The following is a 27,668-nucleotide window of genomic DNA, read 5'->3' as shown; positions in this document are numbered from 1 at the left end:
TTAGGCATGGTCACAATATTGAAGCTTGAGTTGATATAAATAAAAACGATTTCAAGTTATACACATTTATATTTTTATAAAAATCGATGTTTTTTAAAATATATATAAAAAATATTAAAACGATGAATTAGTCAAAAATCTACACCACATAAAATCTAAAACTTAATAAACTAAATTTTAATGATAATTATGATCATAAAATATAATGCAATAATAAGATTTGACCCTGCAACGAATTCACATTTTATTACATTTTTTTACAATTGTAAGTTTATCTTTAAATTTAAAAAAAAAAAAAAAATCTTTTTAATATTTTCGAATACATATTTATTAAATAATACAGTTGAAATTGTAAATTATCAAAAAAAAAATCTCAAATTGCAAGCTTCGTATATTTCCGCTAGGTTCTCTGCTGGCATGCGTCTCCCCCTTTTAAGTATTCCTGTAAAATATTTTACGTCAAATAATGTCAAATTAATCGTCTCTGTTCTGGCAGAACACACTAACTGGAGAATACTAGTTTTGAGTAATTTGACTTTGAAGTTGTTAAAATGTGTGAAATAATGGTCTATCATGTGAGTTTATTAAGTAATCGTAAAAAGGGTGACTTTAAAATAAAGACTGTTTATTTATTAAGAAGGTTTCCAGACGGTAAAGTTTGAAATAAGGAACATTTTGGTACTAACTCGATATGTCATATTTCCGAATTAGTGTTTTCTGCCAGAACAGTGACGTTATGAAAAAATAAAATAAATGTTACCTACTTAATCTGGTTATTAAACGAACGTTTTAAATTAAACATCCCCGCCTATGTAATAAAACAATCTTCCAGCGCTCGAAATGGACAATTTTACGAACCCGGAGCGCTCGATATATTTCCGAAAATATTAACATAGCTAATTTGTAGCGCAAGGGGGTGAGGTGATTCTGATGAATATTTTGTCGTATTCATTGGGAACTGAGAACTGCGATTTATTTATTGCCGAATTCAAGTTAGCAATACTCGATGCGAGTAGACGAATGGTTTTCAATAAGGCATATTTCTCAGCTTTCATGGATTATCACGCTGTAGGTCTCAGGTTCGAATCCTGGGTCTGGCAAGTACACATATTGTTTTTCAATTTGTGTGTGAGTCTGGGTATGGACCTAATAGGTTGGCAAGTGGCTGACATCCATTTCTCGTAAAAAAAAAAACAAAATCTGTTAATACAAACCTCTACCCTGTGGAGGCCCATATGATCTTATTAGGATCGGACATGGTCGGAAAAAAAATATATATATTTCTCAGCTGGCACAATTTTCATTTGACGACCATCGTGCCAAAGTCCCTAAAGAAACCTCGATAGTAAATGCGAGATATCCATAAAGGCATCAAGGAAGAAAAAAACATAGCCACTTATTTATTTGTATGTATATGTATTTAAATATTATAAAGTATGCTAGATTTTTGATATTGAATTTGTCTACTTCAGAGGTTCAAATTATTTTTTCCACGGAACGGAGCGATAATTTTGTGAATTCCATGAACCGGTACCATTTCGTGGCCTGTGTTCTTCTAGGTATTCTTAGTAATCATTTATAGTGATTAATAATGACGAAAATAAAATTATATTACATATTTACAATCAGTATAAGTATATATTATAATATAATACCATTCCTTGAGTTAATTTATATGGAAGCTACGTCTACATAGAGGCAAGTCCTCTAAAGGCGTGTGGGCCTACTGCGTCTGCGCAGTAGAGCGATAGTAGCGACCTCCCGGTAAAAAAACGAACTACTCAATACGTCCTGTCAAAATAGTACCAAAAATGACGATTTCAACTCGCTAGCTTATTGGCTTCTGAGCGAGTGGAAAGTTTTGTGTGTCAACATCACAATCATACTAGAGACTGTATTCTATAAACTGGCGTTCACGTCACACGGACAGCATTGTGCCATCGCGTTCAACTGTCGCAAATTTTCAATGGGAGGGAACGAGATGGATCCTGAAGCGGGGGGGCAACCGGCACGCCAGCTTATAGAAGACAGACTCTAGCTGACTAGCCCGCTTTTAAATTCGCCAACAAGCAGCTTGTAAAGTAGCTCAATGTCATTGAGGCTCTACCAGCCTGTTGTCTCTATTGGATGCATGCTTCGTCGATAAAATAAAATGTATTTATATTTTTTACTGCATTAATCCAAATATCCGAAAAAGAAGATTATCCTCATTATTATATGAAAAATATGTGAAAGGTAATCTTTTCATATTACCTGAAAATATTTAAAAGGTATATCACAATTCATTGTCATGATCGGTAGTCTGGATCCACTACTGAATAAAGGCCTTGCCAAGCTGTTATATTGAATAATTGGCGATTGTCAGTTACAGATAGAGTTGGGTTTCGGGAATTTCCCGACGGGAATTCTCGAGAATTTTTCGAGATTTTCCATCCCAAATCTCGAGAATTGAAATTATTAACATTTCGGGAAATCCCGAATCTTGAGAATCTTTTCTCGGGATTCGAGATTTCTTTATTATCAAATATTAATTGAAAAAACGATTTTCTATATGAAAAAAGTGGACAGTAAACACAAAACGTTCAAAGACTGATCGGGGCATTTAACACAATTATTAAGCCAACGTCGACTCAAAATGTGCGCAATTTTTGCAACATCAGGGAATTTTGTGTCTCAAAAGCGTACGCGATTGTCAGACGCAGCAATTGAGTCTGTGTTTTTTGAAATTCCGTTTTAGTAAGTAATGTTTTGAATTATTTTTGTTTTCCTACTTCTATTTTGTCTGTCTTCTTACATAAATAAAAAAAATCATATTTTTTTGGAATTTGTCTGTTCTTACACTGATTTTAGGATTTTTACAGCTTTTTTTACATTTCCCGATATCTCGAGAATTCTTTTCTGGAAATCCCGAATCTCGAGATTGAGATTTTCTCGGGAAATAGCCAACTCTAGTTACAGAGACAGCTGTCTCTGCTAGTAGACAATGAAAATCACTAAATTCTATTGTTACGAATTTAAAAAATTCAAATAAGTACCTATCTAATGTCAGACGTATCATGCGTTAGTCAGCAGGATTTTATTAACAAAAATTATGACGAAATCAATCGATATTGAAAACAGTTGAGTGCTCTGTAAACAAATGAGGGTGTCTTTCTAGATTGGGAGATTGTATGGCGTGGCGAGCATTGACGCAGTGTTGCCCTCTCTAACCATGCCAACGGAGACCACAACAAACCCCCGAGGATTGGCCGTAATCGATGTTTACTGTCAACATTCAGATGCACAATGTCAATGAATGTTACATGTTCTATTTTCAAAAAAATTACACATTATCATAATATACACTACACACTGAAAAAATGTCCGAAAAATCAATAGCAACCAAATACGAACTTGTTTCACGGATCTTTTAGATCAATTAATGTTTCCTATACATATTAATATACTACCTAATAGTTCCCTCCAAACCAACTCGCCCCGCACCACGCTCGGTCTCAATCAAGCGTATCACGAGCCCCTATGTTTGGGTGTGAAGCATCAGCAGGTTGTTTATGCCTGGGAATGTCTCAGGAGCAGATGCCCGAGACGCACTTAAGTGTGCTTTAACTAAGGTTACTGAGACTGAAACTGTATAATAAAACTGCCCATGTGAGAGAGGAACACGGAGAATTTACAAAAATAATTCTAATTAATTGAAATATAATATGTAAAAACAAAGCTACTATATAACTTCACGTATTAATGTATATTTATATTATTACTCTATTCAAGGGTCGGCATAGGTTTATTTGTGCAGGGCCTAATTGTAAACGTCTTAGGCTCTGCGGGCCAATAGGCAAAATTGAGTATATTTATCAGGGAGCTGTAATACCTAACGGGTGTGGAGTAACTTATATCAAATCGAGCTTAAATATTGGGACCATACCTAAATAAGATTTCATATATATATAAAGGATTTCAAGTTATACACATTAATATTTTTTATAAAAATCGATGTTTTTTAAAATAGATATAAAAAATATTAAAACTATGACTTAATCAAAAATCTAAGCGGTGAAAATTTGAAAACTTAATAAACTAAATTATAATAATAGACATAACCATAAAAATAATGTAATAATAAAGAAAGCTATGTACCAAATATGTGACAAATTCACATTTTTTTTAGAATTCTAAGTAAAAAATAGTTGATTAAAAATTATCCGTGATGTCAGTTAGTATGTAATTAAAACAATACCTACTTTATTTTCTCAGAAGTCCATACGTGTTTACACGTGGATTTTATTGATATGGCCGAGATCATACGTACCCTAAACTGTCAGCAGTAAATACGTGCACGTGTAAACGGGTTATTATATATATATATATATATATTAATATGTTTATAATATGAAACATTTTTTCATAAATTGCTTATGCATTTTCAGTTATATTTACTTTTAGGTAATAATTATATTAATAATTATAATAATTACTAATACATTATTTATTACATAGTGTGTATTTTATTCATACGCATTCGCAAATAATAGTTATGTCATGACATTTCTCTGAATAACATAATTAGGTAATATGCATTATTTAAATAAATTATTTACAGTGACTTCAGTCAGGCTATCAGACCTAATTTTATTCTGCAGAAGTAATACGATTTGACAATGAATAACTGAATGTTATATTATTGCGACTCATATTGTGAACGATATATTTGTTTTAAATTAGTGAATTTATATTTTTTCACTCCAGACCTTTTTCGTAGTTGTTTGAGGTATGTGCAAGTGCACACATAAAAGAGGGGGGGGGGGGCTTTGGGTCCGGAATTTGAATTAAAACTACTAAGTATCTACGTTCTGTATACGTGTCTAAGACAGTGCGGTGTCCAATTGTCCTGGCGTCCAGTTGACCCATTCCCTCTATCACACACCATTAGCAATGGGTGCAAGCACAGACTAGATAATAAATAGAATACCGATAGGCTATATTCAATACGTAGCACGTTGAAGCAGGGTTTTTGAATATGTGAGTGTCCTACGAAAATGAAGCACGCATTATGCACGTGCAATAGTGTGTGTAATACACCAACATTACATGAACGTAAATGCATAAACCAAGAGCAGTTTTCAGTATTCGACGTAAAACGTATTCTTGACACATGTGTAAGTTTATCCCGGATTCCTCCTTACTCGAGACGGTTACCTGCTATCGCCTTACCCGTTGGGTATTTCAGTTCCCATTATTTCTGAGTTCCCTGGGTGCAAGACTAGTCAATGCGCTCCCCAAAGACGTAGACATTTTCGGAGACGTGCTATGTATTTTGTATTCTAAATTTTATTTGTTTGTATAAAATTGTACTTAGGTAAGTAGGGTTTTAATTTTATTTTACTTTTTTTATTTATTACTTATTATTATTTTATATAATCCCTTCTTCTCTCTTGTGATGGTAATATTTGTTATAATGTAAATCTCATATTTTGTTTTCATAAATAAATTATTATACTTAAATATTTTCTCTAGACGGACCCCCCCCCCATACCACTTTTTGTGTGCGCTCCTGGGTATACGCATACTAGGGACTGCACTACCAAACAGGATTTTCAATAACGGGAATATAATATTTCATAGTCTGCCTATTGAAAACTTTATTAACATTTGCGATCATATATTGTTTTTTCGTTTTCAGAACCGCCCATTATTGAACATTTTTCCCTTCAGAAAGAAATTTCAATATTTCTAAATTTAAACTCAATTAATAAAATATCGACAATACTTATTTATTTAAATTACATTTTTCCGTTGAGAAAAACAGATATTTTGTTAGAAATAATATTGTAAAAAAGTTATCCGGGTTATCGTTATTATGATTCGAACAGCGACGTCCCTAGACAAAATGCCGCCCCTAGGCATCGCCAAAATGCCACCCCATTTTTATACAGTATTTTTTCCATCATCCTTTCATGACTCCAATATCGAAGAAATATATTGTATTGATACATTACTAACAAAATATATTAGATCACAAAATCTAATTTAAATGCCATCACTACTTCAATAGACAATATTGAGAGTCCACAGTTTCAGATACATTTAAAGATACACCTGACAACTTTTAAAACTCGCGAATCACTGGTAAAAATATTTAGATAAATTAATTAGGTAAGTATGTACCTACCTATAATTCAATTATAATTCGCAAATCTGCACGTGTCATTGCTGGTCATCAAGGACGTGACGTCCAAGGACAACAGAAGTAAACTAGACATCGCGAACCCAACAAATGAAAATATTACTTACTTAATATACTAAACATTTACCAACCGGTGAGATGATTTTTTTAATGGAAAGATATTTCCGTTATTACCAAGTTTAGGTATCTATTCCTATATTATATCTAATGTTTCTCCTCGATTTGCCGCCCTTCAAGTAACTGCCGCCCCCAAGCGACGCTCAATCTGCCTACCCCCACGGGACGTCACTGGATTCGAATGCCCCTACGATAAATTTAATAATAAATAACCCAATCAAACTACATGCAGTAACAAATTTAAATTCAAAATTTCATTTTTATTTTGTACAATATTGACAAAGCTAGTTTTATGGAATTTAACATCATTGCGTAAATCAATTTACTACCTTTTTCGTGTAATTTTTGCTAGAATTTTATGTCAAGTTCGGAGATTCTCTTAGATTGCCTGATAAGCCGCCACCGAGTTTAGAATAGAGTACTTAATAGAGTATTGCTGCAATAGTTTTCAACAATCGCTGAAAAAGCACAGATAGTGAAAAAATCGACAAAACTAAAACAAAACAAAACTACACGTTTTAAAACTATCCTTAATTTTCAGACTTCATTATATTTTATTTCTATTTTGATCAATACATACATGAAATCATGATACCTTTAACATATCATTTGGAGATTAATAAATCTCTCATAATAATATTGCATAAATCAACATGACCTTAGCATAACATTCTGAATTTCTTTTTCAAATTGTATTACAATAATTAATAGCAATCGATACTTGGCTGAATTAACCTGACGCAATTGTATGAATCGGCTATTCCTTGAAAACGAAATCGTTTCACTATAACTCTTCGATATACGCGGGAAATAAATGATTTTTCAAAATGATTAATTAACTTTCTTTCGCAAAGCTTTCTATTGTCCACCGCCAGGCGGTGCCGAAGTCTCCAAACACACAAAAAATTGCCCTCTACCTATGAAGTCATGGTAAAATGTAGGTTAAGCCTTTGACGATGACGAAAGTGTTTCGATTTTCCATGGAACTTTTGCGGCAAATGAGTAGGGAGGTGAAAATTGGCCACAGTTCGACCGACGCTCACTGTTAAAGTCGACGCCTGGATGTTGACCGCCGCGACGCCACGCACAGCGCCATTTATAAGTGACAAAGAAAACCTGATTTAGCTTCAAAGCTATCTATAGAACAATCAGAGATGCTACGCTTAATTACCCAAACTAATAACTCTTGTTAATAACTATTTTCAACCTAATTAAAATCTGATAATATACTCAGTTTAGATGTTGTGGAATTATAAATTATTGTGAAATTTAAAAAATATTTGTTATTGATTTTATTTCCTGTGAAAAGGTTTGTGATTGTTTTATACGAACAGCATTAAACAAAATCTATCAATATGGAGTCCTGTGGAATGACTGCAATCAAATATCTACTATTCTTGTTCAACGCAATATTTGCGGTAAGTTTTCATTATTAGTAATAATATAATATCTAGATTATAGTTATTTTATAAGATTAATATTTTTGTTCTTTTAATAATAATTTTTCAAAACACGTAGTTTTTGATATTCACATAATTAAAATAGAGTAGTTTTTTGTATGCACACAAATATTTAATGGTCTGAACAAAAATATTGTGTACATATAAAAAGAGTTCATGAAAAAAATTGGTAAAGCATGAATAAATTCAACATCGAGGGTGTTAGGCATAGTATAGCGAAAATAAGTGTCATCTTTAGTATCCTAAAACAGTGTCAGTAAAAGTTATTCCGTGCAGAATTCAAAACATTTTTTGGGAGGGTAGCTAGCGAACAATATAATACAACTAAACCAATAAAAACACTGAAATTGTTATACTTAGTGTATAATTTTATACAATAACTAAAAGGACATTGTTTGAGCACAATAAAAGTTGACTTTGAAATTAATAAAGTATTTAAATCATGTATGAATAATAAATGATTCATTTACGAACCAATTCCGCACTCTAATTCCGAATATAATTTAATTAAGAGAAAGCAGGAAATTAGATTACAGTTTAAAGTTTAAATAAATGATAAATTAGTAAAATAAATAATATTACAGTGGTGACCGGTGGTTTATTTTTTCATTTATAAAGTGCATTAAAGCTCTTCAAATATAAAATAAAATAGTATTCTTTTTGGTGGTAAAGAAACTTTCATAACCCACGCATTGAAGGTTGGAATTGCATGCTTTAAATAGTTCAAATTATATCGTATTAAATTAAATAATACAGTTTTTGTCATTAATTAACAAAATAACGTGTTCAGACTTTACTGATTTAATATGTAGTTTGAAAGAAATGGGTTTATTCATTTAAGAGTTCTTTAGCATTTAAGCATACTCACATTCACAAAATACTTACTTACCTACTTATTAATCCTTCATATTATTATACTTCTCTTGTACATACATGAATTCCATGGTAATAGGTATTTTGAAAACCGGCACCGGTTCAATACTGACTGATTATTAACCTGAAATACTTAAGTATATGGTTTTTATAAGTTATTTTATAACAAAATGTAATTTTTTTTTGTTTCTTAAATAATATTATATCGATTTTTTGTTTCTGTATTGTGTTGTTACGAAGCTTAAAAGATCCAACATATCATAATTTTATTATAAGACACAATACTTTATTCCAAGGCGCGTTGCGTAACACCACGTGACGACATATTCGGAGGTTTTTTCGCACCTAAAAACTGTATAATCTCATTCTACACAAAACATTCAACTGGTAATCTTTTTTTAAATAATAATGTGGCATAATTTTGTGAAGAATTTTCTCTATTGGCAACACTATAACAATATGGGCGGGCGTGTGATTGCCTCAGTATTATTTTAATACCATATTATAATATGCAGTGCGATAATGAATGGTGTTTTGTGAATTACATATGCATACATAGAGTTATGATTTAGAAAATTATGAGGAGTGCAGTGCACTTATGTATATGGTGTTAAAGCAGCCACTGATATGTATTTCTCTTCGATGTATGTAGATACTAGTATACGTATACTCATGATAAGTAATTTGCCGAGTTCGGAACTTGAAAAGTAAGTAGTACGTGTCTCATAAAAAAGATTTAACATAGTAATGAAAATATGCCCGCTTCTTCGACAAGTATTACTAAAATTTGAAAGCCACCCCATGGTATTTCTTATATTCCGGATCAATGTGGTCACCATATCCCTCTCCACTAACTTATCTCATGACACTATGAAGACTACCCCTCTCATCTGTTCTCCAGTGAACGCAGTTCACGATGGGGTTATTTCAGCCTCTGGGTTCAAAAATATTGCTGATTTTCGAATTCTGGTACCTACCTACGCATTTCACCATTAGACTTGGTAATACGCAGCCCACCTCTGACCACGGTTCCATATATATCTGCCGTAGATTTTTCTTCTGAAGAGTGTAATAATTAAAAATAAATAATTCATTTTATATGTTTACACCTGGTTTACTTACACAGTCAGTTTCCACAAATCGATCCTGTACGGTACCTTTCCCCTGAAGGAGAGCGTGTGATTTCTCGACTTTTTTCATTTCTTGATACGTGAGAATTCTCGAGAAGCTCGATTTTTTTTAAAAAATAATCTAGGAACAAGGCAATTTTTTTTAGTGTGAACTGTGAGATGTTCAATTCGGAATCAAAATGGAGAGTTTCTTTTAAAGCTTTTATTTTATGCCTCAATTTTTTAAACGACGATTTTTTTAAAATTTCGATTCTAATCGGCAGCTTTTTTGCGATTTTAACTTTTCCATTCGTTATTTATTTTATGCATAGTTACAATTTCTCGAATTCGATTCGAGATTGACGTTTTCTGAATATTTCTCGAAAATTCTCGAGACGAGATTTCTTAATCACAACCTGTAGGTACACTTAACGAATGCAGATACGAAACGAAGAAAATGTCACCCGGTCTCAATGCCGTTCTGCGATCTGCTATTTGAATAAACAACTATAATGTATATTTTCTACATATTATGTTTGCGTAAAATTCACTTATAACGTGTAGTTATGCCACTTTTGTAGAGGAAAATATTACTTACCTGTATTACCGGAAATTAATTTATTCTATTTTCTATCATCAAATTGTCTAAAATTCCGGCTGTTTATTTATATATAATAATATGTACATAACTTTGAAAAGCCTCAGGAATACGCTTATTGTTTTCTACGATCATTCTAAAAATAGTTTTTATGTCTTAAATTCTTTTGAAAAAAAATGCATTTTCAATGAAGAGGAGTAAAAGACAATAATAATTTAAAAAAAACTATGTTTTCATTTTCAAATGACTTATTACACAAACCTGGTCGTATTTAATTGAATTGTCAGAAATAGGTACAAAAAAGCCTAGAAGTTATGGTCGGCCAAGATTGTTAAAATATCAAATCAATCAATTTATTATGAAAAACAATCGGTTATGTATAATAAAATGCTACTTATAAATTAACTTATAATTCATACACAGTAACATACACAACTTAATACCACCTGGCAATGCACCTTTCAAAAATATACTCACGTATTTTACAATTGTGCATGCATATAAACTGACTTAAACGTTGTTTTCATTTCTGAAAGTAGGCTTTTAACTCATTTTCCGTAATACTGAGTACTTTCCTCCCGTTGGATATCAGTTATATTGTAAACCCCACCGCAATTTTTTTTTTTCATCACATGGAGTTGAGTAGACAGATGAATGGTCAAAACCGGGTGATCGCATTTTTAACCAGAAAGACTCGCTGTGATCGCAGTTTGACTTGGTGAAATGTTTGCAACTTTACAGAAATCTTTCTTTCATTTTAGAACCAGTTATGCTACTCAAATATACTCAAATTTTTCATACTATCATCATAATACGCCACGTTAAACGGTTACCTACATCGTTTCAGTAGAGGTTTTTTTTACGATTTTTACACAAAATTTGATTTGAAACCAGTTTTTATGTCAAAGTGCACACGCAGATGTCTGTTTTCTCTCCGATAGCCAATATACAACCGACGCCATCGGCTTGAAAATTACGCACATATTATTTAAAATAATATAATATTATAATCAATCACAAATTCTCAATAAGATAAATCAATTCAAATTTCATGTGTATAGCTATCTATATACATTAAACCTTAAATGCGTGATGGCAACCCTTCAATTTACTTACATATTACTTTTCTAATCGATCACATTTAATCTGTAATTTTATTATAAATTAATAGTGGCACCTATTAATAAAGACTATAACGATTTTGTCAGTACATTTAGTCAACTGCAGAGAACTGCAAACTTTTAAATAAAATTTCATTCACCAAAAAAATAAAAAGAATAATACAGTTTATTGCTGAGAGGCAACACCATGCAATTAAGGGTTGAAATATATAGTCATATATTATAGAGTGTCAGGTTTAGGGATTTGGAGACCCGAGTTACTGATTGATATTAAGCCAATTCCAACTACCAACCTACTTACCTACCTAGTAAACATAAAAACGTATGTCTTCCCTATCCAAATATTATTGAATACGATAGCGATGACACACAATAATAAAAGTGGTTGATTTATTGTTTTGTATACAAGTAGGTAGGTACTTACGTGTGTCTGATATAATAGTGATGTTATAGCCTCTTTTGATATTAATTTCAATATTTTTAAGAATATGGTATCATTTAATGACTGTATGACTAATTTGTACTGTTTCGAGGCCCCCTTTTGTATATTCTGATAAATCAATTGTGTCATATAAAATTACCGCTGGGCATATGTAATTATTATGTCCCGAAATAAGTGCGGGGACTTTTAGTGAGACGAAAATTCAAACTCAATAAGTAGGTATATAATATATGTGTATGTAAGAATAATGAATTAATAGATCCACATAACAGATTAATACATATTATAATTCCGATAGGCTATACCCCAATACACTACATTTTGACGCAGGGTTTTGAATGTGTGAGTGTCCTACAAAAATGAACCACGCATTCATTATAGACGTGCAATAGTGTGTGTTGCAACCTTCAATACACCAATATTAAACGAGCGTCATTGCATAAACCTAGAGCAATTGTCAGTATTCAACGATGACGTATTCTTGAAAGATGTTGAAGTTTATCCCGTATTCTTCCACACTCGAGATCGGTTGTCTGCTTCTCCACATCTGTTAGGTATTTCAGTTCTCATTATATCTGAGTTCCCTGGATACACCATAAACAATGTTGAGTAATATACAATGTGTTTCTTTTCTCCACAGATCCTCGGCATCCTTATAATAGTGGCAGCTTCAATAGACATCTCGTATGTCAAAGAGTATTCGAATATGGGAGATGTCAGTGGGATAGAAACTGACATCATCCTCATAGTCATCGGAATACTGATTGTCCTCATAGCAGCATTCGGGTGCTTCGGTGCCATCAAAGAAAGCACCAAATTATTATATCTGGTAAGTGCTAAATGATCAAACATATTTTGTTTACTGTCAACTCTCTAATGCCAAAAAGTTATTTATATAAAGTACAATGAATTCATTATAATGTATAATTCTAGATGGTAAAACATGATAGGTACCAGTAGCGAAAGGTGGACGTAGGCTGTTAAGATCCGACATAAATAGTGCACACTAAACTTTCTCAGTCAAACGTATTTGTTTTCATTGAACTAAAACTACAGTCTGTAGATAAAAAATATTTGTTTATCTATAAAATATCTAAAATTATGCCATTCAACGATACTTAATTTTAGATATTTCATAGATAGAAGAATATTTTGTATCGATTATGGTTTGGAAAGGCAGGGTTAGTGAATTAAAAAAAAACTAATCAACACTGTCTGTAATAATATGTATTCTTAAATAAGTATGACCGAAAAAGTGTGCACTATTTTTGTTGGATAGCCCAAAGCATACCTAAACTATTATGGTTTGGTTTAGAAAGGGTATAATTTAATTAATTGTTTTTTTAATGAACATAGTATTCTGACAAAATATTAAAATGTTATGATATAGATCTACCAGTATTAGTTGTCTGCTGAGTGAGGACGTCACATGCTAACATTTGACATATTATTCAAAACTTTTTATACTGTGATGAGCTTAGTTCTAAATTCGAACACCCGACGATTTATGATGATATATCTTAGGTAATTAAATAATTTACATTTAGAAGAATATTTTTTGTAAACTTTCAAATATACAGTAGATAAATATTTTCTGTTATTCATAAAACAGCATTATTTTCAGGGAGTTTCGCAAATAGAGTGCTTATTGAAACTGTCTTAATAATATGTTATTATTAAAAACACTTATCACGGAACAACCTGAGATATCCTATTAGTCATCAATTCACATTACTTATGGGACCGAGGGCAATTCGAACACCCAACCTTTCCTTATCGCTCGAGTGGTTTATCCAACATACCTAACCTGGCTAAATAATTGACTCACCTTCTAAGCAAAAGTATATGTTCAAATTACACTCAGTCCATGTTTTTTATAATATATGTGTTTCTGAGGCTGCTCCAATGTTTGGTGCCGCCCATGGCGAACCACACGTCGCAACAACTTTTCCACCTCTGTACACCGCTGAGAACCGTTGCGTTCGACCCCGTCCGCATGCCTATTCACCTATTTCACCTTTCCACATTAGCGATTGCAGGAGTAATACGGTCGAGTGTGTGTTGCACGGTATACAAGGGGGGAGGTTGCTACAGTTGCTGCGACGTGAGTTCAACGTGGGCGGGTAGCCATAATGTACAATAATTGATGGTGCATTCATACATTTTCCATGTACTCAGTATTTGAATAAAATATAATTAAATATTATACAACAGATTATAATCGTTATTATAGTCATAATCTCACATTGAATAGTGTGTTGCTACGGACATACCATTTTATTAGTTTTAAGTTGAAATTCATTATGATTTTATGGAATAATAAAACAATATTGTCGTTATGAAAAAATCATATATTATTTAATAATATAATAATAATTCACCATAAAACATATTTAATCAGTTGTATGGCCATATTTATCCATATTTTCCGACCACTATTTTCACAGTCGGTACTTTAATACAAGGGCCTTGTAAATTAACTACGTCGAGAAGTGTTGCCATTAATGATAACAACAAAAAAACTTGAGTTGCCTGTTGTAAATTTTAATACAAAAGCGGCTCTTTCAACGATGGCAATACAGAATAATTATTTATACGGTATAAATCTTTTGATAACGGCAACATAATTTGAAATTTCCCATTCCATATGTATGTGACTTGCACAACATGTTTGGCATATCACGCGAATTCAAAAGCACACTTGGCCAATGCTCATTTTTTGCTAAATCATGTGAAATAACCATAATCATATTTGAAGTCCCCAGTCGTTCAGTAAAGTCAGTTTTCCTTCATACATCATGATATATTTTAGAAGGAAATTTCATTTTTATTTAATAATTGTTGTTATATCTATATGGAGTAACCCTAAGGGTTAGTTTATAATTGACGACAGAGAGCTAGTAGTTGGGATATCCTTACAAGGGTTGAGTAATAAATCATATTACGCCATTTTTCTATACCGTCACTATCTCACAATCGTGTTTATTTATACAAGTGTTAGTACTTAAACACAGCCAAAAACATAAGTCATCATATTGTTAAACATACTTACCTTAAATACCTAATTTCATTACGGGATCTTCCCTAGTCACTGAACAACAAAAATGACGTGATTAAATTTTTAAAACTTTTTTTTCACGTCTAGCCGAAGAACCAAAGGCACTCGTGTCGCCCGATATCGTTCTCTCGGCGTTTTGCGTACAGTTCAGTCAGGCAGCGCAAATGGCGCGAAAATTGAATATTATAAAAAATAGCCAGGCATACTAATGATAAGAAAACATAGAAGTATTCTTATTTTAATTAATTTTATATCTATAGGATGAAATACAATGCTCCTCAAATTACTGATGTGAATTATTCTTCTTCTTCTCTCTTCTTTCTCGGCACTACATCCCGGGGCGGGATTTGGCCTCCTCTACAATTGTCCTCCACACGCTCCTTTCCCTGGCTGCTCCTCTCCAGTCTCCAGCCCTCCCCATCTTTCTCCAGTCCTCTTCGATACAGTCAGCCCACCTCTTCTTTGGTCTGCCCCTAGACCGTTTCCACTGTGGGATCCACTTGGTCATGATCTTTGGCGTCCTGTGCTCAGGAATTCTCTCAACGTGTCCAGCCCACCTTAGTCTTTGGGATTTGGGCGTTTTGCGTACAGTTCAGTCAGGCAGCGCAAATGGCGCGAAATTTGAATATTATAAAAAAATAGCCAGGCATACTAATGATAAGAAAACATAGAAGTATTCTTATTTTAATTAATTTTATATCTATAGGATGAAATACAATGCTCCTCAAATTACTGATGTAAATTATTATATAATATATTATGACATGCTGCTCGTTACTGATAATTTTATGGTTTATGGATACAGATAGTAAAATCGATTTCGGTGTAGTTAACTTTCATAATCAAAGTCTTTAATCTACCCATTGTGTTAAATAATGAAGAACTTTCAGACTGATTTTTGTTTGTTTGGTGGTGATTAACAGATCTTTCGATGTTTCTGGATTTGATATATTTAAAAATATACCTATATCTTCTCAAACACAATATATTTTTCACAATAAATTTCATAAATAACAATATTTCTCAATTGATGAATATAAAAACATTAGGCAGTTAAACCTTTTATAACATATTATTATAATGTTACTACCATACGATTTTGTTGGTATTTAAAAATATGGTACCATTTTTAGACGTCATGCATGGAGTGGGGCAGTTCACCACCAAGCAGTGTTGCCATATTTTTCTGTGCTGATTATAGTACAAACGCGTAAAAATTATAGTATTTCTGTAAAAAACATAGTACAGGAACATTTTTTGCTTTGAATCCTTTAAAATTATAGTATTTTGATATATTTGGCGTAAAATTATAGTATTTTACATTTTTCGCGAAATCAAAATTATAGTACGGTTGGTAACACTTCCACCAAGGCAACGATTGTATCGGTGTATATTTATAATAATCATACATTATAATATATGTTATAATTATTGTATTCGACCATTGGTTAATAATTAAGAAATTCCAATTCTCTATTGTGATTTTAATTTCTATACCTACCTGTAAATCGGAATGTTATGTAATTCAAAACGTTTATTACTTATATAAAACGGAAATTTAGGTTTGTACATAATTTTTTTATTAAAAGTTAACCATAAAAATGAACTGAAACAACTGAATTGTTACTAAAACAGTTTGCTGGTTGTCTCATCCTGATCATCATTTTGGAACTGTCGGTGGCAATCGCTGCAGCGGCTCTGCGACCTCAAATGGAAACCACCGTCAAGAAGCATCTCAGGGAGTCATTCATCAAACACAAAGCGGCCAGCCCTGGACATCAAGGATTCTGGAATAACCTGCAAAAGAATGTAAGAAATCACGATTTAATAATATAAATGACAACTAGACGTCAAACAGACTAATTATATGTATGTAATATTATCATAAGTTCATAATATAACACGTATCAAATTAAAGCAAGCCTTTACAATGCCAAGCTAGAACACGAAGAATGGGATCTATCATAATTATTATGCAGATGAATTCGATACACGCTAGTGGTTCTCACCGAATACCAAGCTACGGAGGTCAAGAGTAAGAGCCACGATCGCTTCCGGACTTTGCACCATGGCTTTACATATTTTCTCAGGTAGATGAATCACAAAAAAATTGCGTTTCTTATATTGTTATGTATACGAAAAGCCACTCAGCATCTAATATAAATATACGTCACTGAAGGATAGTGAAGTTATTAGTGATCGTTATGGATTTATCACGACAGGGTGAAAACATATGTGTTATGTATCAATCATAGCCCCCACATCCTGCACCGGGCCCCCATGCTAGGATCTTTGGCGGGCCTCCTATCTATCTCTAAGGATATAGGCCATGTGATGCTCTCATTAGCGCTTTCCAAATGGTGTACGTGGTAAAATTAATGTGTATATTTAGTGTTTTTTTGTTGTATATTATAATACATCTATTTGAATTAAGGAGTTGTTGAGTATCGATACACAATTAAAAAATTTATCGTACAACCATATAAATTTAAGTAATAACATTATTGAAAAAATAGCGCCGCAGACGACTTTTTTTACTATTAAAACAAATTTGTGTTTATCTCACTTATCTGGTCGACTGGCCTCGCCGGGCCCCACCTGAGCCCGGGCCCCCAAGCTAGAGCCCTGTCAGCCACCCCCCTTGTGGGGGCCATGGTATCAATACTTACTAATGTGAATCCAGGACACTGGTGTTTGTGAAGTTATATGATAACTCACAACTTTCTGGACCATATGTATTAATTTAACGAATAATTGAACTAACTTAAAAGTATGTTTAAGTGTTAAGACATTTTGGAATAAAATCAATTAACGTTTCATTATTTTGGAACACATAATAGGATAAACTGGTTATACCATCTAACCTTCCTTAAATTTAGTCGCTTTATAGTTTATATGGTGAAATGATACTCCATACCTTCATAGCTTGGATGCTGTGGAGTAATCGGCCCAGAGGACTACAACGAAGTCACCAACAACGTGCCCGTCCCACCAGCGTCTTGCTGCCCAGGAAATAACGGCGGTGGAGACGCTCCGAGTGCTAATCAAGCACTGGCCAATGAACAGGCCCGTCGCAGCGAGTGCGTGGTCCAGAGAGCCTACTACATGGTGGGATGCGAAGACAAAATACTTGAGACCATACACGGCGCTGGTATAGGAGTCATAGTTACGGGAATCGTTTTTTGCTTCATAGAGGTACGTAATCATGTGAAATTTTGATGCTTTTGAAAACATAGTTAGCACCAATGTTATAAGTAAGAATTCCGACGAAAAAATATGTAAGTACTTATATAAAGAAGATGTTTCTGATTCCATAGTGGAGTTATGTCCTGTAGTGGACATTGGTCAACGATTTCACTTGGTCTCCGCTTTTCTCCTACAGTTATTGACACATTGTGGATTTATCTCATTCAGTTTTTCTTCTGATCTTATAAACGTGGTGTAATTTATTATTCACACGTATCACGTAGCCGACCGTATAGGAATCGCATATAACTGATCCATCACAACCTTTACATTATGTATTAATTGATTTTGCATTTGCTAGAAGTCTCACCAAAAAATCCTCTCAACAATCCTTCACCTGTAAAATTCTTCGCGAATACATTATATGTATGTGGATATATTACTTATACGTCTATATGAAGAAGGAATGCACAACAATATGGTAAATTAAGTTCACACAAATTTATTTAAAAAAAAAATGTTAAGTGTAGGCAATCCATTAAAGTCATAGAGTTAGGATAATTGAGAGGTCATTCTCGGTTGAAGGGTATGCACTTTTGAATCGATTAATCTCTCGTAACAAAAGCATCACCTTTTATTATTTTTCTTGATTTATCTACAACGCATAAGAGAAAATGTGTATAAATGCGTGGGAGAAAGCCTGAAAGGGAGAATACGTATTAAGTGGAATAATGTGAATGAAAAGATACGTATCAAACTAAATATTAAATTTGAAAAATGAACCGGCACGTAAATAAAAGAATCGTTTATTTTAAACGGGTCGTAAAAGAAAATAAATGATTGGACACTCTCGTTATAGTTTGACAGATGCAGATCTAAGCCACATTAAAAAATGTTGACAATTGGCATTGTCGCAGATACGTAGGAATTTCCATTTTGGACAAATGTAAAACAGTCCTTTATAAATGGAAATATTAAGTCAAAAAAAACAATACATTAAAATAATTGTGAGATAAAAATTATGAACACAAAAACTTGTGTGTAATGAATGATCCGGGCACACTTAAGAAGATGCTACATACCTACGTATGATTATTTTGAGACAATTTTCATGCGGGTTTATTAAAAATGGCTTTTTACTCAAACCCATGGACAAAGGAAAATTGTTTTATACCGTCTACAGAACACTTATTATTACTATATTTGGGATAAATCATTGGCACGCCCCTTAATGTCGAATGATATAGTCGTATACTGATGAATAATTAAGCTAATAACTATAACTGATGATTGTACATACCCGTCATTCCATAAAAACTAAACATAAAATATGTAAGTAATCGATTATTGTATTGTATAGAAGTTAAAATGTTGTACACAATCCAAACAAAATTAAATATGTAATGATTGACTTCACCGTGTTTACATAATACGCGTAATAGTAAAATGATTTGTATAATATTTATTTTATTTTTCTTACAAATAACTGTATGAAAGCTATTATACTTACAGAAATAAAACGTTTAAAGCCTGCTTTTCCTAACCTCCTCTTTAATAAACCACTGTAGGTACGTACTCTCAAGGGACCACTATTGCATGTCAACGATTACTGATTATAAATGATTTTATTTGTTTAACTTTTTCATATAAGTTTTTATGTGCTTTCATTGAGGCAACTTTGTTTAAATCTAATACTAACACGTACATTGTACACGATATGTTTTACCCTATTATAAATGGCAGTAGGAGAGGTGGAGGTAGCCTGTTAAGATCCCACATAAATAGTGCACACTAAACTTTTTCAGCCATACTTTTTTTAACCAAGAATAAAAAATGCAGGTGGTGCTAGTTAGTTAAAAAAAAAAATTAAACACTGCACAAACCAAACAGTAACAATTTTGGTATGCTATGGGCGATCCAGCAAAAATAGTCCACACTTGTTCAGTCATAGGTACTTACTTATTTTCGTTAATATTAGAGATGGTGTTGGTTAATTTATTAAAATCTATTAAGCCCTGTCTAGTCCAAACCATAATAGATACACAATGTTCTTCTATCTATAAAATATCTAAAAGTATGTATGATTTAATGGCATAATTTTATATACCTATTTTATAGATACTCGAATATTTTTGACTCGGCATGGTTTAATTTAACTTTAAAAACTAACTGACACTATCTGAAATTTGTAATCTTAGTTCAATAAAAACAAATACGTATGAATGACAAGGTTTAGTGTGCAATTTTTATGTCAGCTCTTAACAGTCTGCTTCTACCCTTCGTCACTGATATATGGTAATGGTATAGAACATTTCATTTGTCATAAAACCACTTCGTCATCACTCTAGCTTAGTGATATCCAACTTGTTTCATGTTAAAAGTGTTTTGATTATCTTAAACCGTTCAAGTCTCCTTCGTTCTAAATCCATAAACAATAAGAAATCAAAAATAAATATTGGTATTTTATTTTAGCAATAGGTTCCCAAAATAGCGTTTTACAAACTAATTTCCGCGGAATACTAGTATTACACCGTAATAATGTAAATGTTATACAATTGTGATTGCTTTGAACCTATTCAACAAAAAACAACTATAAAAACAAGACATCATTGTACGTTAGTTCATGTCACGGAAGTACGCAAGACGAAGCCCAACATTGAATTGTAGGGCCTTGTTACAAAATGGAAACTATATGGCTATTAAACGTCAGTTTACTCTCAAACGTAATGTCGAGATCCTACATAGATAATATTCGCGAGGGAACTCTGCCATTCATAGAATAATGAACAAACGATACTCTTGAGGCTCTATTAGTTACTAGCATAATAAACGATAAAAGATTGCATTATTATCAAAATTGTTACTCTTGGTGACATCGTCCAAGGTGACAACTTCGAAGAAGTTCTTACTTTAAAAAAAGGAAAGCAAGTATACATATTTTTTGTTGTCCACTTAGGTACTTGGTCTGCATTACTAGCTCTCTAGTAGGGCTTAATACACTGAGTATTAAATTTCTGCCATCATCTATTTGTAGATAAGTGATAGGCTGATAGGCATATTATTATAATATGTTAGTTTTCCAGTAATCTGATATTTTGCGATTTTCTCAACAGGTGGTGGGGATAGTTTTGGCTATAATGCTTGCCCAGGCCATCAAGCGTGACGGGAAAACGGAAACTGAAAGTGGAAGGACCTCACGAGCTGGGTAACCACCTTCATCAGCGCGTTGGCCGGGACATGTTACTGCCTGCTTTCATTCGTCTTTCCTTTGATATTTAAGAAAATGTAAAAATACCAATAATCTATATTATTATATAATAATATATGGTACAAATCCAATATTTAACCTGATCTAGTGTTTCATTATTAATATCTCATTGAAGTTATTTATTGATTGTTTAGTATGATCAAAATAATATTGAATTCAACAAATATTTTGTAGATAATTTGTTTTTCGGCTTGTTTTCAATAATTATCCACCTCTCATATCGTGGGTTGCTGCCAAAAGTTGGTAAGTCGATAATTTAATTATTTATGGTTAATAACGGATTGTGTGTCCATATATAAATTTGTATGCTAGAAAAAAATCCAAGGTCATCCGATATATAGAATATACGCATAAAGCACAAAGAAATTAGCATTTTGCCTAATTTTAGAGGGCATGTCAAACTTCAAATTGCAATTACTGTTTACTCCATAACATGATTTTGAGACTTACCAACTTTTAGCAGTTTACCAAAATAAGTTTGGAGTGTAAATGCGTATATATATAATATATTATATTATAAAGAATCTTTGTTTGTTGTTTTTTTGTTTGCTTAAATGCCTTTGAATAAAAGGGTTTCAATCAAAATTATTACTTCTACTGAATGTAGTTGGTTTTCTTCATTTTCCACTTTATTTTTAATGTAGAAAAATAGAATTTAGTCACATTCCCGATTAAAATTTCTCAGTCCTTATTTATATAACAAATAATAAGATTTATATGATATGTAAACACATAATGACGTACAATGCATACTTCCATATCAAAATGTACGTAATGACTACTTTCTTTTTTTAATATTTTTATGTATCCGCCTAATAATTTATAATTATTATTGATGACAATTCAAAAACAATCTTTTTAAATTTAAAAATCGTAGTTTTGTATATAAACCCTCATGCGTTTCTTTAGTATTAAAAATAAATTAGTTGTTAACAGCATTTTCCGTTTGACCAAATTTTGGTTTTTGGATTCATATACATCTCGATGCTGATGTATGTGTTACGCCGAATGTGCGAAATTGAATATTACATGAAATGGGCAAAATTTTGCCTAAATCATGAAAAATGCAAGCCCGTTGCCTTATTCATGAATTAGACAAAATATCTGGAGAGTGCGTGAAATCGGCAGTAATTTTTCTGCCTACTTCATGTCTTGGACAAATTAGATAGTAGCGCTACGGTGGTATTTTTTGCAACTAAACTAAATGTATCAAATGCTCATGGATTGGTCAAAATGTACACTTATATTATCTATGGTCAAAATAGATGATCGCGCTCCGTGATGTTTTTTGCAACTAAACAAATGTGTCAAATGTCATTGATTATAATATAAAAATATACCAATCAATAACTAAAATGACGTTCATATCCATTTACTATGCGCAAAAAAAATCTAGAACTATAATAATTATGATAACGGAAGAATTTTATTGACAAGTATTTTCGCGATTTGATTCGTGCTTGGGTATCAATTGTGCAATGGTCGATTGAATGTTTGTGATAGTTTGTTGACACTTGATAGCTAACCTCAAAATGGACATTCAGTTGAATAATTTAATTCAGAATTACAAAACCTAACCTAACCTAACCTAATAATAATAATATTATATTATGTCCAATTATAACTAATAAAACCATCCGTATTAAATTTACTTTTTCTTCTGTCATGTTGACAGTTCAAGAATTCCATACCGTGGCGAATTCATGTACTCAGCAGAAAAATTACCTAATTCATGAATAAGGCAACAGGCTTTTGACTATTACATGAATTAGCCAAAATTTTTCACATTTCATGTAATAGTCAATTTCGCACATTCGGTGTAACATATGTACTTACTAATGATAATTTTCCTAAAACTGAGGACTTTGTACCCTCCTACCTTATTATACCTTTCTATAATTTATTAAAAATAATCGAATACATTATTATAATATATTATAATATTATAAACACACAATCAATCATATTACAGATCAGCGCATCTATTCTATACACAAGGCTGCTATCGGCAGCTATCGATGATAGTTTATCATATTTATGTATTAAGGTATTATAATAATTATTGTTACAATAAGTTAGCCGTCTAAACAGTATATCTCTATCTATATCTTTTGGCAGTTTCGACGGTTAACGTAATTTAACAATTAACCGTCTAAATACATAGATATGATAAACTACCCTCGAAAGCCGCCAATAGCAGCCTTGTGTATATAATAGATGCGCAGAAATATAATTACGAATACTTATCTAAAAAGAAATACAATTACATTACCATAATTTATAAGTGTTAAAATATTTTCTTATTTCTTAAATTGTATTAAGTATATCCTTATTTATAATACCTAGATATTAAGAAATAATGCGTTATACCACCATCGTTAAATTATTAGTAATATTAGATTTTAAATTGATATTATATTACACAGTTTAATTTTCTAAATCACTCTATTGTATAGTTTTAAAACCCCCATATTATGAAAAATACAACTATTTCAGGTAGGCATACAAATATTGTATCATATAATGTTCGCACAAGAAAGCTTTTATATTCCAATGTATAATATAATAATATTTAATAGATATTTATTTAAGCTAGTCTTTATAATTTCGTTTCAAACGTTTATTATGTAATCATTTAACATTTATGTTAGTTTACTGTGTCATATTCAAATAATAATTTCGTTTAAAATTAAACGATTATTGACTTATTTAAAAAGGGTTGCAAAGGTTTAAAGAAAAGTATCATTGAAGAGCCTATTAATTATTTTAATAAAAATAGAGTGCATATTTATTTAATCCAATTTGTATATATTTTTTAATGAAAATTGTTACGTTATATTAAACAAACTACTAATTCTTTTATCGTATACTTTAATAAAGAGTAAGTGCCTAGTTTATATAACAGTTAAATTATAATTAGTATAATATTTTAAATTAAATAAATATTGTCTATCGGTACAAAAATATTATTGTTTACAGTTTTATCGTATTTATACTGATTTATATCTTAATGTGCATTAAAAAATATTTCAATAGATAAAAAGTTGTTTTATTATCTAATTAAGCCTCTCAACATTATTTCTTTGATTTCTGTCATATTAATTCCACTTTTTTTTTTAGGGTCGGCAATTTTGGATTGCACCCGGGCGGCGGCTACCCTTACCGTGTCCCTGTAAACTGTATTAAATTTTATGTTTCGTCATGCCATCAGTAGATGTCTCAAGCAGCGGCGGCTCCTCTAATACCATCCAAGTGCTACGCACCGCCTGCATCTTTGAAGACATCGCTCAACTTTTCATTGTTATTCATACGTGTATCACTCACTTCGCGAACTATGAACAATACTCCGTTCGTGCGCAAAGCGATTACGATCCAAGCAGATTTTCAGTTTGCACAGGATTACAATGAGGTCATTATATACTTCTTAAACCGTGGTCGAATGTTCCCGTAATGACGTTTGTGTAGATTTTTTACAAACTTTTAGATCGGCGCACGAAATTAGGACTCTAGAAACAAAAACGCCAGTTTCTGTTTTATAACAATGTTGGCGAGTTATTTTTTAACAATTTCACATTTAAGATTTAATGAATCGCCAAACTTTTACGAAAATACAAACTACCGCATTTATTTCTAAGCCACTCAAATACATTCAATAAACAAAAAAACATATCAGCGGTTATTTATTTGGCTGAAGCATTGTTTGCCCAGGGCGTAAAGTCACAAACCGTGACATTTATTTTTCTTTATTGATATTAAATCATTTGAACTGTTTAAAAACTCTTTTTAAGAAATATAATAAATAAACAAAGACATATTTAATTTACCTTCTGAGAAGTTCAACGTTTCGGTCTTTTTACACTAATATATTATCTTAGCTTATTGACACGGCAGCCTTCGGTGATTAAGGTAATCATGGAGAGACGCTTTACGACCTTTACGTGGCTAGGAAGTGTTCCTGATGCAACCAAAGAGTGTGACACTGCGTACCCTTATGGCACAGCCTCAAGGGTTCCGTTGCTATGGCTGGCCCTCCCTCACCCTGCAGCGGTGCTACAAAAGCGACCTACGTGCTGCAGGTCTGACATGGCGGGAGGCGCAAGAGTTGGCGTTGAACCGAGGGAAGTGGCGTGAACTTGTGCTTGCCCTATGCTCCAATGCAGGGTATAAAAGGTAAACCATTGCGCACTACCAGAAAATACTATTCTGAAGACCACCGGCTGCCACTGGTCTCAAGTACCGCAACACTCCCCTTAATATAATACGTGTATAAACCATAAACCTAATAACACTGATACATATTTCTCATAACAACCTGATCACGTACACAATTTAAGATATTAAAATTTAGGAAATATACATTAAAGAAAATTGAACACGAAAAAATGATATAAAATTTATGTATAAAAAAGGTGTGCGACGGCCGGGAATCGAACCCGGATCAACTGCTTGGAAGGCAACTATGCTGACCATTACACCACCATCGCTCGTGCATATTATATATTAATAAAGAATTAAAATTTATATGCTAAAAATTATTTAGAAAGTGATTTAACAAGAAATTAATGTAATGCATAGGCCAGACCAAGAAACATCTGTCTGTCAGCAATGTAAACTGTTTACACAATGTATTTAAAATGTTTTGATACAAATGTCCATCCATGTATTTTGGACTTTGGTATTCCGCCGATAGTGACAATCATGTGCAAAATTACCTACTGACCAACAAGTAGTTAGTTTGTTGTTTTAATTAAAGCACGGAAATTTGTACGATATAGACTGTCCAAACAATGTTTAATGTTATAGCAATGTGATAGCAACGGTTTGGGCGTGATGTGAGTGTGCGTTAGTTTCTTGAAATTTGTGTTAGGACAGTTGTTTACAGATAGGTATCTATATACGTTGGTCACAGACAGATATACATAGGCAGACATATGAAATGTTTACTCTAACTTTATTATAAAGTTAATAACTGAAATACATCATGTTATGGAGTATATTGTAATATTATGATCCCTAGAGAGACGGGAGCTCAGATTAAGTTAAATATACAGATGTAGTGTTTCTATACAAAGATACTTTGAAATAATTGAAACAAATTCCAATAATTCCCACAGTCAGTGACGTCCCTTAGGGGGAGGCAGATCATGCGTTTCATTGGGGCGAAAAATGAGGGATTTAATTCAAAAATAATAACTGTAGTGGCAATCGATCTATGCTCCGGATTTATTTGAGGCTTATGATATTATGACTATGGTGTGGGAATTTCTACATATTACTGTAAATGGGACAACTGGGCGCCGCACTGTCGAATGAAATAAAATAGACGTTCTTTACGATTTTATACAGAAAGTAGACGAGGAATTTTAATCAGTTTCTATCTTATACTTAGTAAGTAGTTTTAATTAATTTTGCTCTCAACATAATGTTTTTATTGCGGATTGAGAATTATCATGCCTGAGGCGATATATAACAATATAAAAGAACTTAACTCTCTTCTCGTTGGAACTTAAACACATGCACAATTAAATAATATTGATGTGTGCATGATATTAATTAAAATTTCCAATAATTATGAAATAATAATACTTATAAAAAAATTAAATATAAGTAGGTACATAATAATATTAAATACTTATATATTTTAAAAGTACTTACCTCTAATTCACGATCGGATTTTTATTTTAGAATTTCATTCGATTGCTTGGCGCTCAGTTGTCTCGGCGGCGAATTGTCCTAAATCTAGTTCCATAATACTGATCCAACCCAAATAACTCGACATAATTACCCACAGTCTCTAATTTATAACCTCTGATAAAACTTGAGATAAATTGTAGTTTATAAATGATTCATCATCTCGTCTTTTTACACGATAATAACAAGGCGCAAAATTTCCGTAAAATGCAAAAAGGAAAGCCAACGGCACGCGGTGTTCCCAAGCGGCACCCATCCAAGTACTATCCGCGCCCAATGTTGCTTAACTTCGGTGATCGGACGAGAACCGGTGCTTTCAACATGGTATGGTCGTTGGCGAAATGAATTGTTTTTTGATTTATCATATAGAAATAAGCCAACAATGTTCTATTTTTAACAATAATTTAAAAATTATTTAATTTAAAATATTTGACAATAATATAAATAAAATTTAAAGGTATTATTATAAGTTATACTTATAAAATAATTAATATTCAAAAGAAATGGAAAATCAACTTGTATTCAAATCTACACTGCTTACGTAAACTGTTTTGTTTATTT

General features: G+C 32.3%; 1 protein-coding gene and 2 non-coding genes across 4 annotated transcripts; 1 reads left to right on the top strand and 2 right to left on the bottom strand.

Annotated features, from left to right (window-relative positions):
* The first annotated feature begins 4,649 nt into the window (after positions 1-4,649).
* Positions 4,650-21,962, top strand: LOC147064822 (23 kDa integral membrane protein-like). Of its 2 annotated transcripts, XM_085957766.1 has the most exons (6): positions 4,650-4,768; positions 7,611-7,719; positions 12,545-12,733; positions 16,598-16,771; positions 17,888-18,157; positions 21,262-21,962. In XM_085957766.1, the coding sequence occupies exons 2-6, from the start codon at positions 7,657-7,659 to the stop codon at positions 21,355-21,357; spliced, it is 792 nt and encodes a 263-aa protein (XP_085813892.1). In that variant the 5' UTR covers positions 4,650-4,768; positions 7,611-7,656; the 3' UTR covers positions 21,358-21,962. The 2 variants fall into 2 exon arrangements, with proteins under 2 accessions (XP_085813892.1, XP_085813891.1); XM_085957765.1 differs by lacking the exon at positions 4,650-4,768 and having other exon boundaries at positions 7,343-7,719.
* Positions 21,963-25,828: 3,866 nt separating this feature from the next.
* On the bottom strand, positions 25,829-25,900 carry TRNAG-UCC (transfer RNA glycine (anticodon UCC)). The gene has a single exon. It is a non-coding gene; the product is annotated as a tRNA-Gly (tRNA).
* A 1,427-nt stretch (positions 25,901-27,327) lies between these two features.
* LOC147064820 (5S ribosomal RNA) lies at positions 27,328-27,445 on the bottom strand. The gene has a single exon (XR_015071967.1). It is a non-coding gene; the product is annotated as a 5S ribosomal RNA (ribosomal RNA).
* Between the last annotated feature and the right edge of the window lie 223 nt (positions 27,446-27,668).

Source organism: Rhyacophila brunnea, unplaced genomic scaffold (assembly GCF_057557595.1).
Source record: "Rhyacophila brunnea isolate RB1 unplaced genomic scaffold, BYU_Rbru_1.0 scaffold_7, whole genome shotgun sequence".
Classification (NCBI taxonomy): domain Eukaryota; kingdom Metazoa; phylum Arthropoda; class Insecta; order Trichoptera; family Rhyacophilidae; genus Rhyacophila; species Rhyacophila brunnea.
This window is presented reverse-complemented; position numbering and strand designations above follow the sequence as displayed.

Excerpts from the sequence above, each read along its gene's own strand:
- LOC147064822 (XM_085957766.1), top strand. The coding sequence starts at position 7,657 with ATGGAGTCCTGTGGAATGACTGCAATCAAATATCTACTATTCTTGTTC. Across the intron at positions 12,734-16,597 it reads GCACCAAATTATTATATCTG|TTTGCTGGTTGTCTCATCCT; the intron begins GTAAGTGCTAAA and ends TTACTAAAACAG. Across the intron at positions 18,158-21,261 it reads TCGTTTTTTGCTTCATAGAG|GTGGTGGGGATAGTTTTGGC; the intron begins GTACGTAATCAT and ends TTTTCTCAACAG.